The sequence below is a fragment of the Phacochoerus africanus genome, chromosome 5 (genome assembly GCF_016906955.1).
Source record: "Phacochoerus africanus isolate WHEZ1 chromosome 5, ROS_Pafr_v1, whole genome shotgun sequence".
NCBI lineage: Eukaryota > Metazoa > Chordata > Mammalia > Artiodactyla > Suidae > Phacochoerus > Phacochoerus africanus.
In genome coordinates, this window is record NC_062548.1 from 137,280,080 (window position 1) to 137,300,163 (window position 20,084).

The window sequence follows — 20,084 nt, forward strand, 5'->3', positions numbered from 1 at the left end:
GCAGCCCTGACAATCTTCCGCAAATTTCAAAGAGAAACATGGTTTTCTGGGACCGCATTTCCGCAAGGATAGAACTTAACAGTATGAACTCAGGACGCTGATAACAGCTGCCAACACCGGGGCTTTGACGTGGGGAGGGTGGTGCTGTGTGCTCTGCTCACCTAGTTCCGCAGCCCGGGTCAGAGTCGCCCTCCGCCTGCGTGGTGGTCCGAGGCGCGGGCGAGGGAGGCCCCCGGTTGGAGAGGAGCGCCCCCTGCCGTCCCCGCGTGGTGTCCACTTCAACCAAAGGCGGCCCGAAGCGGCACAGGCGATAACCTTTGCGATAATATTTGCCACGTACTTCAGGAGGGGGGAAAAAAAGCCGGATATGCTCCTTAGTAAAAATGGGGTTTTAAAATTATGTCCTTTTTTTTTTTTTCCTCGTCCCTCCCAGGCTAAAGAATTACCTCCAAAACCATTGTCAAGACCCCAGCAATCGTCTGCACAAGTCCAGCTGAACTCTGGCTCTCAGAGTAAGTATTTTCCCTGCAATTCAAATACAGTTGTAATTAAGCAATTATGAAATACGGTTAAGAAGCCAAGTTACATTTAATAATGTCTCCAAAGTTATAACTTAAGAGTCAAACAGGACATCTAATGAGTCTTAAAGAGAGAAAAACAAATGCTTGGCCTCTTCCAAACCCACAAGGCAAATTCTTATTCCCATAATTTATGAAAACTTCTGTTCTCATTCAGAAAGTTCTCTTTCCAACTGACAAAGAAATTTATCTTTAAGGTTTTTCTTTTTTGTCATTTCTCCCCAAGACTGTTATTCTGCCATTTGAAATGGAGACAGAATAAGCCTGTTTTCCTCATATACTCATAGATTTATACTTCGGAATATTAATTTTACCATATGAATTTGGGACCTCAGGGTTTCATAAGGTGGCTTTATAAATTTATAAGGCACCAGGTTTTTGGCCTTTACTCAACTCTTTCCATTACTAGTTTTTATGACAGTTACTCTTAGAATTCTGCTTTTCATGTCTAGAGATTACCAGTAAATAGCAATGTATTAAAGTAGACAGTTTTTCGTATTAAAATAACTATTACGCAAGTGGTACTGTGAATGATGATGAATCTGACTTATATTCTGCCTTTAAAGAGCTTTCCGTCGAGGAGCAGGGATAGCAGAAGAGTAACTGCAATTACTGGAAGGAAGTACAGTTGACACCTGCACAATGCAGGGTTTAGGGGCACCAGCCCCCCACCCCCTCGGTCAAAAAATCTGTATGTAACTTTTGACTCCCCCTAAAGTTTACTAAGAGCCCATTGCTAACCAGAAGCCTTACCAATAGCATGAACAGTCACGTAACACATTTTTTGTCTGTCATGTATGTTACATACTGTATTCTTAACTAAGCTAGAAAAAAGGAAACATTGTCGCCATGTGTTTACATTGTCTGTTTACAAGGCGAATTGACTGTCAGTACCTGCATCAATAGTGTCTCACATGACGCAAAACGGTGCGAACAGTATATGTATTACTGACACTAGACATGAAACATAATGTGGAAAAGAAATTCATATTTACAGGTATGCGTCGATTAAAAAAAAGCAGCAATGTGATCGCTTCATGGTAGCCTGGCCTGTGCACTAATGAATGGCTATAAAATTTTCAGGGCACACAGAACTACAGCCATGTTTCTAATGGAGTATTAGAAACATGGGTACATTTTTTAAAATCCACTTATCCTTGATGAAGGGTGATACACACACACACACAGAGGCATACTGTAGAGTAGCGTCATTCTTTGAAAGCAAAGTTATAAAACAAGACTAGCACGTTACTGATTTTACATTAAACACGCCTCACCTTATGCGTGTACTGGGCACGGCGTTGCACTTCTCTACGCGCCTTGCACGTGATGAACACTTAGGTGATGTTGGCCACGAACAAAGAGTGAGTAGATTTTCCCCTGAGGACCCTCGCAGACACACAGGCAAGTTTATTAAGCGAGAGGCCTGATGATTACCTCCTGTTCATCCAGTGGGGGTGGGTCACCAGGATCTACCCGTCCTCCCGGTTATCCGCACGCTGAGTGGGCTGAGGAGGAGGAGCAAGAGGAGGGGCTGGGCTTGCTGTCTCAGGGGTGACAGGTGGAGGGGGCGCAGGAGAGGCAGCCTCAGACATGCAACTTTGTGGAAATACACTGTAATTTCTGTCTGACTTTCTTGCTTTTCCATTTCTCTACGAATATGTCTCTGTGGTCCCAGCCCTTCTTCCACGGTTTGCTTCAGTGTCAGTGCCCCTACGACGCAAAGTCCATGTTGCAAAAGGAATCAGACGCAGTCTTGAATAACGGGAACCCTCTCGCAGATTGCCTGACGTCAGATTGTCTCTGGCACTGCTGCCGCGCCTCTTTCGTCACCGTCTCGCGCTGGTTCGGGCGCTCATCTCCATCAGGCTGTCTTCTGTTGGTTCCTCTGCTGTGGTGTCTGTCAGCTCTTGGGACTCTCTGAGATCCATAGAAATCCTTCACCACACCCCTCCCTGCCCCCAGACTGCGCATCTTTTTTGCCGTATCTGTAATCTGTTTCATAATTTTCTTGATTGCCTCTTGTAAATGCTCTGAAGTCATGCACATCTGGAACAGTTTTCTCCAGCAGGAATGTGTTGTTTCAGGCTTGATGGCTTTCGTGGCTCTTTGTATAAGAACATGGCACGTTCTGCGGTGTAATCTTCCAGGCTTTCATAATGTTCGGTCCATCGGCATCCTCTTCCGTGGCATCGACAGTCCTTTCTATAGGGTAGCATGTGTGATGAGCCTTACACATCCTCAGGACCCCTGATCTAGAGCCTGAAATAGAGACGTGTTTGAGGCCAAGCACCCACTTGGTGTTCTATTCACGGGCTCCGGGTGGCCAGGGGCTTTGTGTGATACCAAAAGAATTTTCAGAGGCCTCCCCTTTCCGGCAAGGTACTTCCTGACTCCAGGGACCGATCTGGACGAGGTTCTCGTGGTCCAGGCCTTCTTTTTGACCAGAGATCGGCGGCTTGTGTTTGTCTCTTCCCTCCCAGGCTTGGGGCTAACAGGCTTATAGACGAGACCATAAACTCAACTGCACTCACACAGAGCGAGAGAGTAGGTCTAGCTTTTCCTGCCTCAAATCCTGGCGCCTCTCCTCTCTGCTAATTTTTGCTGCGTTTTTTCCCCCCAGAATAGGGTAGACTCATCTGCATTTAAACCTGTTCACGAAGATGTCCTCTCTCCTCAGTGATTTTCTTTTCTTTTTTTACATTTTTTTGGAGTTTGGCTGATGTACGGTGTCGTGTTAGTTTCAGCTCCACAGCAAAGTGGGTGGATCAGTCATTCCCGTTTATACACCAGCCTCTGGGAACTCGTCTGCTGCCTCTTGGTCGGCAGGAGCTACTTCTTTCGCTTGACATTTTTAAGCCAAATCTGTAACTAAAATCATCACACCAACCTTTGTCAGCATTTAATTCTCCAGCTCGAGGTCCTTCACTTTCTTTTTGCTCCAAGTTGTCATGTAATAACTTTGCTTTTTCTCGAACCGTATTAGAGTCTATAGTGATCCTGCACCCACATACAAAGCGCATTTTCAGTGCAAGATAAGAAGGTATTGCACAAGAGGGGCGAGGCTGCTGGGCCTGCTGGCGGAGCTGCAGCCACAGCTTCAGGATCTCTTTTCCTCTCCTCGCGGAGGTCCTCACCCTGCATTCGTGGTGCACGCCGGCCGGCCGGCCGGGCAGCAGCCGCAGCTGCACACGCCTTGGTCCACAGGCCCGCCAGGCAAGTCCTCCTCTTCTTGGAGCGACTTTCCAGGGCTTCTCAGAAGCACTTCCGGGACCATTCGTGGTCCTCTGCATGGGGCCCAAGGAGCTATTCCGGGTTTACAGTATCCCATTGACACGCCGTGTGAAATAGCCCAGAACCAGGAGGTCGCTTATGATGTAACACAGGTTGCTGGAGCGGAAGCTCGTCACGAGGAGACGGCTGCCGTCGTGGGGCATTTTCAGCGGGGACTTGCCACACCCGAGCTCCGGCTGCAGCGACAGCAGGGAGCTGTGAGATGATCGCCCCAGCGTCGTGGGGACGTGTGCGCGGGAACAGGCAGTGCCGGCATCCACGCCCCGGGGACTGCGCGCCGCAGCTTGACATCGGGTCGCGTGTCTCTCCGCTGCTGACGGTGCTGTGTGCGTGTGGTCTGTACGTGCGCCTGTGAGCGCGCCTAAGTGCTGATCCATTCTAACTTTTGATAAAATAGCTGTGTTTTTTTATGGTGACTAACGATAAAATAGAGTGCCTACATACATTCTATGCGTTCACGAAATATCTAACTTTTTCTTAATTCTTTTGATATTTCTCGGCTATCTGTGAGCTTTTCCAAATTGTCGCAGACCTCAGACAAGTTTTCCAATGTATTTGTCAGAAATAATCCGCGAGTAAGTGGACCCACCCCGTTCAAACCCGTGTGGTTCAAGGGCCAGCGTTTCGGGCCGTTCAGGGAGGAGCACTCTGAGCAGGGACATCCTGCGAGGACAGAAAGCGTGTCCGCCCTCAGTCCCTTTCGGTGCCACGACTGCGACCCACAGCCCTGTGCTCATCCCGGGCTCTGCCTTCAGCTGTGCCTGCGTCTACCTGGAGGACCCTCAGGAGCTGGACATGCTTTACTGCCTGGCCCACACCTCCCCGGCCCTGCTCCCTTGGTGCTGCTTTCTTCTTCCAAAACCCACAGTCTCTTTTTCATTCACATTCCAGTGATCAATTCGCTTACACCCTTATTTCCAGGAGCAAGTTGTGAGCCTTGAATCCACTTTTATTTTAGAGCTGAGTGATTACCTAAAATTTGATTCATCTGTATGTTTTACAATACGTAGTGTTTCTAAGGTTTCTTCACTAAGAGAACAGGTGTCTGTATCACACTTACGTAAAAATCCTGTGTTGACGAAGGTTACGAAACTACCTGCCTTAGCTCAAGACGTTCCTCTCACCTGACAGCGGGACGGTCCTGGAAGATGTGTTTCCCTTGCATGTTCCCCATGGGAAGGGATTTGCCAGTCTCCCCGTTGTCTTCGGTCCCCGGGTCTTGCCTGTGCCAGGCTCAGCTGGTCGGGTCCCGCGGAGGCCGGCGGTGCTGCCGGGCCGGGCAGAGTCCTCGCTGCCTTCCCCCTTTCCTGTGCACTTTTCCGCAAAGTCATTTCTGTTCTCCAGGTGTTCCTGTGAGGAGCATCCTTCTCTGGACTTTCTCAGCTTCGGTATTTGTTGCTAGAGTCTCTCTCTCTCTCTTTTTACATGTACGTCATCTTTTCTCATGCAACGCATCACCTCCAGTTGTGAACTTCCATTTTTGATTCAATAAAAGGAAAGGGCACAACTGGTATCTGTTTTTAACTTTTTATTTTAAATCTGATCTATTTCCAGGTTTTTTATTAAAAAGCTAAATCTTAATTTTCAACTTCTTATACACCCTCACATACATCATTTTACATAAATGCACATGTGGTACATACAAGTGGTTTTTGAGAGTGTTTTTCTTTTGAGTCGTTCCTTTTCCCCCACTGCTCCTCTGTCTTCACTCAGGTGGCGCCCTCTTCCGCGCTCGTTGCCGCGAAGCCCATGTTCCCAGCACGAGCTCTGTTTTCCTCCAAGTCTCTGTCGTCCTACACACAGGCGTGTGGACGTCTACATGGGCAGAAAAATGCTGTCCTATCGCCCATGCTTTTCTAGAGCTTGTTTGTTTGTTTTGCTCGACAACACCTCATGGAAATCCCTGAGTCAACCGATACAACTCTAAATTTTTTTTTTTTTTGACTGCAGCATGTAATGGCTTGATGTGGGATCTCAGTTCCCAGACAGAAATTTAACCTGGTCTGCAATGTTTAAAGCACTGAATCCTAACCACTAGACCCCCAGGAATTCCCTCTAATTCTTTTTAATGGCTATTTAATATTCCATGGTGTAGATGTCCATATTTTACTTAGCCACTCTCCTATGATAGGTATTAACTATCCGTTTTTTTCCCATGAGAAACAATGCTACAATTAAAATCTTTTAAAATTATCTACATATTGGCATTTTTCTTTTTTCTTTTTTTCCTTTTTTTTTTCCAGCCACACCTGAGGCATATGGAAGTTCCTGGGCCAGGGATCGAATAGGAGCTGCATGCAGCTGGTTCCTATACCCCAGCCAGGGCAACACTGGACCTGAGCCACATCTGCAACCTACACTGCAGCTTGCAGCAATGCTAGATCCTTAACCCACTTGAACAAGGCCAGGGATCAAACCCACATCCTCACAGAGACAACCTCAGGTCCTAACCCACTGAGCCACAGGGGGAACTCCATGGCACTTTAAAAAAGATAATTGCTAGGAATAGACATGATAGATCAAAGGATAGATTTCTAAATTTTTAGTGGATTTGGTAGATTTGCTTTTTAAAAGTTTTTACTACTTCAGAGTTTCATCACTCATTCTCCACTATGACACCCCCATAGCTTTCCTCTCATGCACAGCCTCACCACTGTGAGTTGGGAGTCTCTTGAAGTGTTTACCAGTTTGAGGGTTGGTTATAGCTCCTTGTTAATTGGATTGTGTTTGCCTTTGTCTATAATGCTTGAAACATATTTTCATACAACTGCTGGCATTGGGGATTTAATTTTGTCTGAAAAGTCTCTGTATTTCATTAGTTCATTTTTTCCTATTGGAAAACTTGTTGCATTTTCAGTTTGTAGGAGTGCTTTGTACATCAAGGGCTTTGTGGTTTGGGTTACAGTTTTTGCTACATGTATCATTTGTCTGTGGATCTTATTTGTCATATATTTTACTATATGGAAGTTCTAATTTTTATGTAAAAATATGTCTACCATTTTTATAGGTTTCGTATTTTTTAGTCAGAGCATGGTTCCGTCTTCTCTCCTGTCCGAGAGCCTGTGTTCATGATGCCCGCATTTTCTCGTAGGAATTTGTTCTTTGCAGTTACTGGACACGCTGCCTTCAGATACTTTGAAGCCTTTTTACCAATGCTGCCCTCAACCCCGATATGCAATTCCGACTAAAACAATATTACGTACTTAAAGAATTCTATGATTTGGGATAGTAAGTACCATAACAGTACATGTATAAGCTAATGAATATGGCGCTTATATGATAATCTTCCCATTTTATGCTTTCCTTTTGTTGAGATGTTATTTTGTATCTTTCCTAAGATTTCATGCTTTCTGTGCCTTTCTCGTTAAGTTTATTCCTAAGTGCTTTGTAATTTTGGTTTGCTGTGGTGAATAGACTACGCTTCCCCGTTTATATTTCAGAGGGCCTATTTTAATAGTTGAGAAAGTCTCAGTGTGCATATTTTTTGTCTTATATGGGTCACCTACCCCAAATCTCTTTTTTCTAGTCAGTGTTAAAAAACAGATTCTCCGAGTTCCTGTCTTGGCCCAGCGGAAATGCATCTGACCAGGAACCATGAGGTTGCGGGTTTGATCCCCGGCCTCGCTCAGGGGGTTAAGGATCTGGTATTGCTATGAGCTGTGGTGTAGAGCACAGATGCTGCTTGGACCTGGCATTGCTGTGGCTGTGGTGTAGGCCGGCAGCTGTAGCTCCGGTTGGACCCCTAGCCTGGGAACCTCCATGTGCCGTGGGTGTGTCCCTAAAGAGCAAAAAATAAGAAGGATTCTCTTGGCCTATTTCTACTCTCTTCCCCACCTGCCAATGCTTCTTTCTATAATTTTATGTTCATAAACTTCTTAGGTCCATGGCCTTCAAAGTGGTGCACCTCTACCCTAGGGGTACGCAAAGGCTGGGAAGGTGTTTGCGGGCACAGGTAATTTAAAAGATACGGATTTCCCCAGATCTTCAGTTTCCACACGTGTGAACATGACATGCAGAAAGCCTCTCCTTTCTGTTCTCTCTCCTTTCACAGTAGTTTTTTTCCCACATTTGAATAAGAAAAGCAAACCCCGAACCGTCTTAATCATGCTATACTACGCTGTCCCCAAAATGTAAGGACAGTGACACTGGTGGTGATGTAGTTAGTACATCTGATAGTATAAGTACTTTTGTAGATTTTAGGTGACGTCTGTTTTTTCTGCTTTCGAGAAAACTGCAGGGGAACCCAATAGCTTTGTTATCTGAATTTATGATAAGAATAGTAATGAATATTATCACTACGTATTATTTTTTAAAATCTCATAGCTATCACCAAAATAAAGTTATAATAGTAATAGTTTGTTAATTCTTAAGTACTATTTTATTATTGCTGTTTTGATGAGCGATCGCTTTGTGATTTTCTTAAACCTCTAAATTAGAAGGGATATAAAAGAATTATGTTACAGTGCTATAAAATCTCTTTCTTGCCCTGTCCCGTTTTTTTGTTTTTTGTCTTTTTTTTTTTCTCAGGGCCGAACCCATGGCATATGGACGTTCCCAGGCTAGGGGTCAAATTGGAGCTGTAGCCGCCGGCCTACACCACAGCCACAGCAATGCAGGATCTGAGCCACGTCTGTGACCTACACCACAGCTCACAGCAACGCTGGATCCTTAACCTACTGAGCGAGGCCAGGGATTGAACTCGTGTCCTCATGGATGCTAGTTGGATTCATTACTGCTGAGCCACAACGGGAACTCCGCTTTCTGCTTTTTTTATAAGAACCATCTTTCTTAGCACCTATAAGAAAGAACACTGAAATACAATTTTATGTTGAAACTATGTTATTCCAGACGTAATAGTCATCCTGTGTATATGTACTAGTTTTTAAAAGTCTTGGGAGTTCCCGTTGTGATTCAGCAGAAACGAATCCGACTCGTACCCATGAGGACACAAGTTCAGTCCTTGGCCTTGCTCAGTGGGTCGGGGATCTGGCTTTGCCGAGAGCTGTGCTGTAGGTCCCAGACACAGCTCGGATCCCGTGTTGCTGTGGCTGTGGTATAGGCCGACTGCTGTAGCTCCAATTCGACCCCGAGCCTGGGAACTTCCGTATGCAGCAGGTGTGGCCCTAAAAAGCAAAACAAACAAGCAAAAACTCTTGTCTGTCTTCTGAGATGCATTGCAAATAATTTTACTTTTGTGTTTAATAAATTAGCAAATTCATAATATATTTAAAATTTTGCACAGTGTGTGCTAATAATGATTACAATAACTCAATCTGTAATAAATTATTTAATAGAGGACTGTGTTACATAACAGAAAATTTTAAAACTAAATGTACGTACAATTTTTTGTTGTAGAAACACACATAAAAGTACAATATTAATACATTAGTAAAAAAATCTTTGGAACAAATGGAATGAAAATGTGATTTGAAGGTTAAAAATGAATGTTACATAGTTTCCAATTATTAGAAACCTCTTGAATTTCTTTACTGATGATGTGGGTTCCGATTACGATCGTATTTAGACCCTCCTATCCCGAAAGGGAGAGAGACGATTATTTAAGTAATTGATATCGAAATATGCTAAAAAGTATAACCTTGAGTTTCTAGTTAACGATTTTGGATGTCGATTTAAAAATATACAAGTGGGAGTTCCCGTCGTGGCGCAGTGGAAATGGATCCGACTAGGAACCATGAGGTTTCGGGTTTGATCCCTGGCCTCGCTCAGTGGGTCAGGGATCCTCTGTTGCTGTGAGCTGTGGTGTAGGTCGCAGATGCGGCTCGGATCTGGTGTTGCCGTGGCTCTGGCGTAGGCCAGTGGCTACAGCTCCAATTAGACCCCTAGCCTGGGAACCTCCGTATGCCGCAGGTATGGCCCTAGAAAAGACAAAAAAATAATATACACACACACACACACACGCACGTACGCACGCACGAGTTGAATGCCTGCTATTTAAAACTTATTTTTTTGTTCTCAGGACTGCACACACAGCTTATGGAGGTTCCCAGGCTAGAGGTCAACTTGGAGCTACCGCTGTGGACTTACACCACAGTCGCAGCAACGCGGAACCCGAGCCACGTCTGCGACCTACACCACAGCTCACGGTAATGCTGGATTTAACCCACTGAGCGAGGCCAGGGATCCAGCCTGCGTCCTCATGGATACTATACTAGTCAGATGCGTTTCTACTGTGCCACAATGGGAACTCCGTTAAAAATTATTTTAGGTGTTGAGCCAGCAAAAATGTTTAAAATCACTGGCTTGGGGATTACAAGTTTTCTTATTCAGGCATTTTGTGGTCACTTCTGGAAAATGTTGGTGTTTCTGGTGAGTATGTACTTGCAAGCCCAAGAGATACAGCTGATGTGTATCTGGTCACTCGGATATCAGACATGTAGCACCTGCCTTGTATTTGGTCTGTTTTCTGTGTTTATTCAGGGATTCCTCTTGATATAAAGATGGTAAAATAAAGATATTTCTGTCAATTGAGGTGGTTTAAAACATTTGCTTAACAAGGATAAGATTTGACATTCTTGGGTATTTTATAAGCTATATACTAATAAGTTTTCTAAATGTTCTCCCTCTTTTATTTATCCATTTACTTTTTTTCAGGTAACAGAAACGAATATAAGCTCTATCCTGAACTTCCCAGCTATCATGAGAGAGTTGGTAAGTAAAAAAAAAAAAAAAAAAAGAAATCTGTTTTAAGGATGATTCATAACCGTCTTATAAACTTCCTGATTAATCTGGCAGGTTGTGGACATAGGTGGGAAATTTTTCAGCACCCCTTTTTAATTTCTAGGATATCTGCGTTTTTTGAGAAGTACTTCATTTAAAATATGCTCTGCACAGGGAGGCCGATTAAACTTGATGCGGTCGCTGATGGGCTGCACTTGCTCGGGGGAGGGCCCCTGTGGGGCTCCGAGGGATAAGGGACATGGGTACCATCGAGAAGTCGCTGTGGACCCCCCAGGAAGACCTTGGAAATGTGACTCTGGGAACCAGAGTTCCTTTTCTCGGATTTCTCCAAAGTCTGTACCTGTAGTGTAGGCGCCTAATAAATGCCGCAAGTATCTCTTTAAAAGCGGTGTGGGAAAATGTTTAATAATAAGGGAAAGCGGGGCTCTGGAGAAGCGGCTCAGGTTTACACCCAGTGCTTTCACCAGGTGAAGAAAGACATTCCGAAGATGGCATTCCTGCCTGGTTGGCTGTTTGGTCGGGTTGTGTTTTTGTGTTTGAGGGTAGGACAAGTTAAGTGGTATGAACAGCAGGTACTAAGTTATTATTCGTATTAATTTATTTCAGTCCTTTCTTAAAATACAAGGAATTTTGAAGAAGAAAATGCATGTGAAGATTTAGTCTATTTTAAAAATAAATCTTACTTTACGGTGTTTTTCCAAAAAGCAGCTGTGAAACCAGTTAAACCCTTCCCTGCACCCTGGTCTATCGGCCTTGCAGAAAAAATCACACATGAGCAGGACATCTGGCCGCCCACAGTCCAGCTGGTCAGCCTGTCCCAGGCCACGGGTGAGCCGCAAGTGCAGAGGCACAACCATAAGTCTCCAGGTCTTACGGGCTTTTGTTTCACACCCTTCGGAAGCTCCCACCACCCAATCCTCTGGCCCCTGGGTGAGGCGGACCCTGAGAGTCCACAGACCTGTTTACTGGGTTTTCTCGTCACCAAAGGTCTTGTAACCCCTCCGCCAGCATCTGTCACCGTCTCTTCACCCACCCTGTCGCTGGCAGTGGCACCTGCGCATGTGGGCGGGCTCGGCAGGGCCTGTGGACTAAGCCCTCCCCGGGCGGGTAGTGCCCTGCCCCAGCTTGATGACCACGAATGCCCCAGATTTGCCTTCGAGAACCGCTCAACTGTCAGCCTGCCCTGGTGGCCTCATCCTGCTCATTCACCACTGACATTCACACCCTCCAGAGGACGGGGTCACCAAAGTTACAGCCCCCACACGTGGCCTGGGGGGACGCGGGTTCCAGGACCAGGTCAACCACCCAGCTCCTCACTGCAGTAAATGCGAAACAAAACCAAAGCTGTGCTCTCTTACTCCGGGTTACTTCTTGCAGGGACCTTCCGAAGGCTGAGCTGCTTCTTCTGACTCTTGTCTGGGGTCAGATGTGTAGCCTACATCTGGGTTGCATTATGCAGGCTCCACTGAGAAGCAAAGTAGCGACTTGCTAATTAGGAGCCTCAGAGCAGCTGCCAATCACCAAAGCTGATTGTAATCTGTTTCCTGTTAAGTGTAGCCCTGATTTGGGAGGGGACATGTCCTCTATTTGAATTAAACTTGAATATTATGGTGAAAATGACCAGTTGCTTCAAAGACCCTCCGGAGTGGCTTTAAGCGCAGGAAGGTAAAAGCTGAAGGCGAGCAGCTCCGCGGGGAGCCCGTCGGTGGGTGCGGGCTGTTCTTGTCCCCGGGGCGTCGCCTTGTGGTCTTCACGGGGCTCTCCCTTCCTGGAAGGACAGGCCTCCTTGGCTCCCCTTTAGGTTTTCCCCTCACAGCCGTACCTGCAGCACATGGAAGTTCCTGGGCTAGCGGTCGGTCAGAGCCACGTCTGTGACCTGTGCCACAGCTTGAGGCAACGCTGGATCCTTAACCCACTGAGTGAGGCCAGGGTTTGAACCCACATCCTCAGGGGTACTATGTTGGATTCTTAACCTGCTGAGCCACAGTGGGAGCTCCAGCTCATCATTTTTTTAATGAACTGTTTTGTGGGCATTAACTCCTTGTGGAAATTACCCCTAATATTTACAGTAAAGAGGAACTTAAAGTCATTTGGAGCAAATCGAAGAAAGAGCATCAGCAGGGCGGGCACCCAGGAGCCTGTGAGCTCCCTGCTCCCTCGTGGGCGCACCCGCCCTTCCTCAGGCCGCTCACTCCTTTGTTTTCGTGAACTTTCCCACAAGCCCTGAACGCCTGGCGCACCTCTGCTCCTCCCGGAGGCGAGGCTGAGGGTTTGCCTGACGCGTGAGGTGGGGAGGAACGCTGGCCCTCTTGCCGCTGCCCCTCGATGCCGCACGTCACTAGCTCCACCGGCGACGGCCCCGTCTGTCTCAGCCGTGCTCAAGGCTCAGAGGGCAGAGTGTTGGATCTGGGTCTCGTCACGCACTGCAGCCCTGCCTCGTCCTTCCCACACAGCTTTAGCCTTAGCTCACTGGAAACTGCAGTGCAGAGCACATGCTGCTGAAACGCAGCCTCCGTCTACTAAATAGAAAAGTGGAGACAGAGTTTTGGGTGAAAGACAAAGGAATCGCTTCGACTGCTTTGCCAGGCAAAGGAGGCCACGGCGGACCGACGCCCTCAGAACTGTGTCCTGCCTTGAGAGGGGCAGCAAGGGGTATTAAAGTTTGGGAGTGAAAAATGGGGCCGCAGATAAGGATGGGGTGGATGCAAGCTTGCATTCTTCTTCAGAGCTGGCGCCAGGCAGTCCTGGGACGGGTTCTGGTGGCCCTTGAGGTTCTCCCACCAGGACCTGTTTCCTGAGTGAAGAATGCTGCCGCAAGGAGTTAACATCTTCTGTTCTACAGCAGAGCTCAAAGATGTGGTGATGTCTGTCCCTCGAGGGGGGACCAGGACCCTGCCCCAAGGCTGTGCTGTGCTTCTGGACTGCTCCCTGGCCTCTGCATCCCCTGCCTTCCCTGGTCAGCCGCTGTCTGAACCTGCCCTTTGGGACTCAGGGATGGTCCTGGGGCGGGGGCGGGGGGTGGAGGTGAATGAAGCCTGTTTCCTAAAGACAAGGCATGAGGGACACAGAAAGGGTTTTGTGTCCCAAAGCCCCACAGGGCCCTGCTTGGTTTCAGAAATTAGACAACCCCTAATGGGAGGCAGGGGTTGAACCAAGTCTGTGACCCCTCTGTCTTTTCTTTTGTTCATAATGTCTTTCTTCCTGTGATTATTCATCATAAAATGTATTCCTAAAACCACCACGAACCAATCCAGTCATCCGTGGTTACCAAGGATCATCGGCACCAGATATTCTCATTGTTTGTGGTCTGGGTGACTCCAGGGAAAGTCGGCCCAACAAAAGTAAAGCGCCCCGACGTGTCTACATTCGGTCTGTTGAGTGCAGTGTAAGATTTGTGTGGCCCCCAGGGTAGAATCTCAAGAGTGGTGAAGATTCGCCTGGAGGCAGATTTCCGAGATTCAGATGTCACTGCCTCGGGCACCTCACTCAACTCTGGCGAGTCTCACGTCCACATTCCTGAAGCGGGCCTGAGGGAGCCTCCTCCTCGGCGGAGAGGCCCGAGCGGGAGCCGAGTGACCCCTGTTATCCGGTGGGCATCACTCCTGTGCATCTTTATTTTCCAGCTGGTGTGACAAGTGTTTACGTGTATGGCAGCTAAGACGGCGGTGGCTTCCAGAACATTCCCTGATATCCACACGCAATCTTTTACTTGCTTCTGGCTATTATCCGAAATATCTGGAGGCAAGAGGGAGGAGGACAAGTTCCTTAAGTTGGATTAATCGACATTGAACTTTATATGTGGATTGATAAGAAAATGGTTTCCAGAATGATTTCTTTAAAACACAGAACATTCTTCTGATCTAGTGACATTGAGCCCTGGCTACGTCCCGTCACAGTGAGGTGTTGCTGCTTTTCACGGTACATGGTAACAACTGCTCATTAATGTGTGTCAGCAGTCATTTAACTGGTTTTGATTTTACCCAGGCTACCAAAATTTTATTCTTTCGGTGACATACTTTTAATCTTATTTCTTAAAATTAATAGGATAAAAGTAAAGGCAGTATAAAATATATTGAACACTTTCGTAGAGAAAACTATACCAGTGATACCGCTAATACAATTGTATTAGTTAGTGTTAAGGTTATTTCTGCGGGAGAACTCGACTACTTGGACACATGCCTTATGAAGAGAACTGTAGCGCCATCTCGTGTGAGACAGAAAGGCAGTGCTTTGGTCAATGCGGTTCAATTAGACTGTTGACTATTTTCATTTCTTCCTGACAGGACAAGGTATTTTATTTATTCCTATTATTATATTATTATAGGCTCAGACAAGCAACCAGATTTAGAGTTGGGTTATTCGTATTTCCGTATATCTGTGCTTAGAGGCATTTAACAAACATCTAAGTGCCTACCTGAGGCACAAAGTTGTGTGAACGATGGGAAGACTGACTTCCACGTAGCTGCGCACAGAAAGGATGTTTCTTTGCGTTTCCTATGATGCCACACAGGTCACAACATCCACTGTCTTTTGCTCACGTTACCCTCTCGATTCTCTAGGTGCTTTTCCCCAATTGTGTTGAAGTTCCGGTTAAACTTACGTAGACATTCTTCTTGATGTGCTAATTGGAATTCCATCTCTCTTTTGCGAGAAAGGATCAAGGAAATGAAAACAGCCATAAAAGCCTGAGGAAATAAATGCCTGCTGATGAAACAGAAAGTACCACTCGAGCTGGAACCCTCACTATCAATGACCGCAGAGCATGGTTTTTTAATTGAATCTTTTATGATACAATCAGGAGCATAAATATCGGCTTTTATCTAATAGCTATAATTCAGTGAAGCTACCATAACTGTGCTATTAAAATGGGAAAATCTTAATAGTATTTCCTATAGATTAGTCAAATTCAAATAATTCACATTACCATAAGTATTTGCTAAACACAAATTTAAGTACGTAATAATACGCAGTTTGACTTGTGTGGATTCAGAAAATGTTATTACCAAACATTTGCTCTTTACAAAGAAGAAAAACATAGGATGAATAACATGATGAAAATCACAGAGACCAAGTCTTTTGAGTTGTACTGGCTGCAGGACATCAGAACACATGCCCCGAAGGGTTCATTTATGTCTTACCTCCGCTTACTTCCAGTTTTTCTCATAAGCATGTGAATGATTTAAATCCTTTCTTCTTGTTTTAGGCAGTTTGAACCAACCCACAGAAGTGACAGCCCTGTATTCTTTTGAAGGACAACAGCCAGGAGATTTGAATTTTCAAGCTGGAGACAGAATCACAGTTATATCAAAAACGGATTCACATTTCGATTGGTGGGAAGGAGAGCTTCGAGGTCAGACTGGCATTTTTCCAGCCAACTATGTCACCATGAATTAAGGTTTATATTGTTTTCTTCTTTGAAAAGTACAAGAAAATGATTGCTACGCTGGCAGGATTTACTCTTCAGTCAAACAATGTTTAATATATATTTTTAAATACTTCTGTTTGTTCCATAAACCTTAATCAGTATGTAAAAGTTTCTGGTCTTCTAATATAAATAAATGGTTAACTTACAGATCCTTAAATCCTTTCCACTGGGAGCTCCTGTCACGGCTCAGAGGTAACGAACTTGACTAGCATCCACGAGGACTGGGTTTGACCCCTGGCCTCGCTCAGTGGGTTAACGATCCGGCATTGCCGTGAGCTGTGGTGGCAGGTGGCAGACAGCTCAGATCCCACATGCTGTGGCTATGGTGTAGGCTGGCAGCTACAGCCCCGACTCGACCCCTAGCCTGGGAACCCCCAGCCTGCAGCCCTGGAAAGACCATAAAATAAAATAAAATAAAATAGTGTTTTCCACTAATTGTTCTCACATATACTATTTAATAGCTAATATCCTCCAATTACATGGTCACATTTCTTTTGTGTTCATTTTCAAACTTCACCGAACATTTGATTTGACTGTGTATCTGGTGACTTTAACTTGAGAGTCTCGAGAGGGGTATAAATATCAATTCATATATTTGCAAAGCGAGGAGGAAAGAAATCAGCTTAAATGGGGCTAATTAAGTAATACTTGGAGTTACAGGTATGAACTAGAATATTAATCCTTAAATGTTGTCTCTATACCTTCAGACATTGCATATGGATGTATATATACTAGAACTCTGTTGCACTGTAATTCGACGACCATGCATTAAAAAAAGACGTCTGTTAACTCGCCTTCTTTATGAGGTTGTACTTGTTCAGTTGTAGCCGTAGAATAAACTTATGTTGACATGGTTCCAATGTCCCTACATAAGTGTTGTTTTTTAAATGCTAAGTTAATGTCTTGATTTTGTTTTTCTTCTTTTCTTTTTGTAAAGTAACCAGAGGTCTGTTGTTGGTCTGCAGATTAAAGCCCAACTCAGTGATCATGCTACTACTTTTTTTTCCCCAACTTTATTAACATATTATTGACAAATAAAATCGTAACTTATTTAAAGGACACAACAGGATTTGAAATACATATGTATTATGAAAGGAGTCTCACTTTGTTAATTAACATATCCATCATCTCTCATATTTTGTTTACCTCCCCCCCTTTTTTGGTGCGAATAATTGAGGTTCTACCCTCTTAGCAAATTTCCTTCATACGGCGCGGTATTACCAGTTAGAGTCACCACGCTCTGCATTACATCCCCATGACGTGTTTCTTTCAGAAACTGGAAGTTTGTAAACTTTGACCAGAATCTCTTAATTTCCCCTACCTCCCACCCTGACAACCACCAGCCAACTCTCTGTTTCTATGAGTTTGGATTTTTTAGATTCCCGTATGAGATCAAGTAGTATTTGTCTTTCTCTGACTTATTTCACTTAGCACAATGCCCCCAAAGTTCATCCACGCCGTTGCAATCCCCATAGTTTCTTCTTCTCCTTACACATATCACGTTCTCTTTGTCCATTCGTCTGTTCATGGACCCCCCGGGGTTTTCTCCACGTCATAACATACCATCTGCAAACAGACGCTCCCTCTTCCTTTCCACCTGGATGCCTTTCTCTCTCTCTCTTTATTTCCTCCTGTCTTTTTTCTTTTTGGCCCAATTTCTCTGGCTAAGGCTTCTTGTACTTTGCCCAACAGAGACGGTGAGAGCGGGCATCCTGTTTGTTCCTGATCTCAGAGGGACAGTTTCTCTACTTCCACGACTGTGGCGTTAGCTGTCGGCCAGCGATGTATGAGCATGTCGGTCTCTCCCCGTGTTAGTGGATCTTCCAGTTTTCTTCTTAGAATTGATTTCTAGCTTCATAGCACTGTGATCAGAAAAGATGCTTCATGTGATTTCAATCTTCTTGAATTTATGAAAACCTTTTTTTTTTTTGGTCTAACGTAGGCTCTACCCTGGAGAATGGTCCTTGGGCGCTGGAGGAGTATTACTCTGCAGCTGCTGGTCTAACATGTTATTTAAGGGCAGTGTTTCCTTATTGATTTTCTATCTGGATGATTCACCTGTTGATGAAAGCGGGGTATCAAAAGTCCTCCCACTATTATTGTGTAGCTGTGGATTTCTCCTTTCAGATCTATTAATGTTTGCTTTATATATTTGCCGAGACCAGCTCAGCAGGATGGGGCTGAAGAACCGGTGCTGTGGAACTTAAGGAAAAAAAGTTAACATAAAACAAGACACAGAGACATTTATCTTAAGTAAAGGTGGGACCTGGGGGACTCAAGGTCTCAGGGACCAAGAGCCCTGCCTCAAGAAACCACACTGCTTGTATTGTGCTCTTGAGGATTAGGTCAAGTGAAAAGGGGGTTGTAGGTGCAGGATATAGGTTTTTTTAAATTATTTTATAAGTTCTTTTATTATTTTAAAGATCACTTAGCTGGTAAGTGGTCAAACTTTTTACTCTAAACTTTAGGCATTTAAGAATCATTAGCATTGGAGTTAGCGATCTATGCATAGCCTTTCAGAGAATCCTCCCTGTGCTTCTGCAAAGGGCACGCCACTTTGTGGCAACCCTGAGTGCCTAGGTTTGCACCTTGGCTCTCTTTGCTGATGCATATTCTGCTAACGACCCCTCATAAACCACTTGGCCATGAGGGTCCTCTTTCTCTTATTCTTTAGAGGACATATCATGCTTGTGCAAATGGCGTGCCAATCTGCACAGGTCCGGCGTGCCTAGACCAATGTATTACGTCCTCATTCAGCTGACCCCGCGAATCACCCATGCCCTTAGGTTCTTAAGCTTAAATCATTTACCATCACCGTGACTGTTTCTCAAGCAGGAAGGCGGACAAAGTAAGGAAGGATAAGATGGAGTTTTCAGCAAAGAGGCTAAGAAAATATTATAAAAACACGTCTCGCAGCATATATTTAGGTGCTCCTATGTTGGGCACATAACTATTTACGAATGTCTTAGCCACTTGTTGGATTGACCCCTTTATCATTTTATAATGACCTTCTTTGCTCTTATTATAGTATTTGGCTTACGGTCTATTTTTTTCTGATATAACTACCTCTGCTTTCTTTTGGCTTCCATTTTTATGGAATATCTTTTTCCATTCCTTCACGTTCAGTCTGCATGTATCCTTAAAGCTGAAGTAAGTCTCATGGAGGGAACATACAGTTGTTTTTTGTTTTTTGATCCATTCAGCTATTCTGTATCTTTTTAAAAAACGTTATTGGAGTATAGTTAGTTGACTTACAAAGTTGTGTTAATTTCAGGCATACAGCAAAGTAGGTCAGTTATACACACACTCATATATATCCATTCCTTTTCAGATTGTTTGCCCATATAGGTTATTACATGGTACTAAGTAAATTTCCTTTTACCATACAGTGGGTCCTTGTTACCCATCTAATTCATATATGGTAGTGTGTACGTAAATCCCAACCCCCTAATTTACCCCTCCCCCCATGTTTCCACTTTGGTAACCATAAGCTGGGTTTCAAAATTTTTAGAGTCAGTTTCTGTTTTATAAGTTCTTTTTTGTACCATTTTCATTAGATCCTACATATTAGTGATCTCACATGATATTTGCCTGTCTGTCTGACTTCACTTAGTATGATAATTTCTCAGTCCGTCCATGTTGCTGCAAATGGCATTATATATTCTTCTTTATGGCCGAGTAATATTCTATTTTATAAATGTACCACATCTTATTTATCCATTCCTCTGTTGATATGCATCTAGATTGCTTCCATGTCTTGGCTATTGTAAATTGTGCTACAGTGAACATTGGGGTGCATGTATCTTTTTTTTTTTGTCTTTTTGTCTTTTGAGGGCCACACTCGTGGCATATGGAGGTTCCCACTGGCTAGGGGCCTAATCGGAGCTGTTATGCTGGCCTACGCCACAGCCACAGCAATGCCAGATCTGAGCCACATCTGCAACCTATACCACAGCTCACAGCAACACCGGATCCTTAACCCACTGAGCAAGGCCAGGGATCAAACCCACAACTTCATGGTTCCTAGTCAGATGCGTTTCCTCTGTGCCGCGATGGGAACTCCTGCATGTACCTTTTCAAAATATGGT

The 20,084-nt window shown here is 44.8% G+C and overlaps 1 protein-coding gene across 6 annotated transcripts in view; it reads left to right on the plus strand.

Moving 5' to 3' along the window:
* SH3YL1 (SH3 and SYLF domain containing 1) overlaps window positions 1-16,852 on the plus strand; it is a 45,808-nt gene extending 28,956 nt beyond the window's left edge. For 4 of the 6 annotated variants that reach the window (XM_047782742.1, XM_047782740.1, XM_047782741.1 and 1 more), the window contains 3 exons: window positions 434-512; window positions 10,485-10,541; window positions 15,775-16,153. In XM_047782742.1, the coding sequence (XP_047638698.1) occupies window positions 434-512; window positions 10,485-10,541; window positions 15,775-15,965 (327 nt within the window). In that variant the 3' untranslated portion in view covers window positions 15,966-16,153. Of the gene's footprint in view, window positions 1-433; window positions 513-10,484; window positions 10,542-15,774 lie in introns of all 6 variants that reach the window. The other 2 variants (XM_047782739.1, XM_047782745.1) reach the window with 1 other exon arrangement.
* The last annotated feature ends 3,232 nt before the right edge of the window (window positions 16,853-20,084 follow it).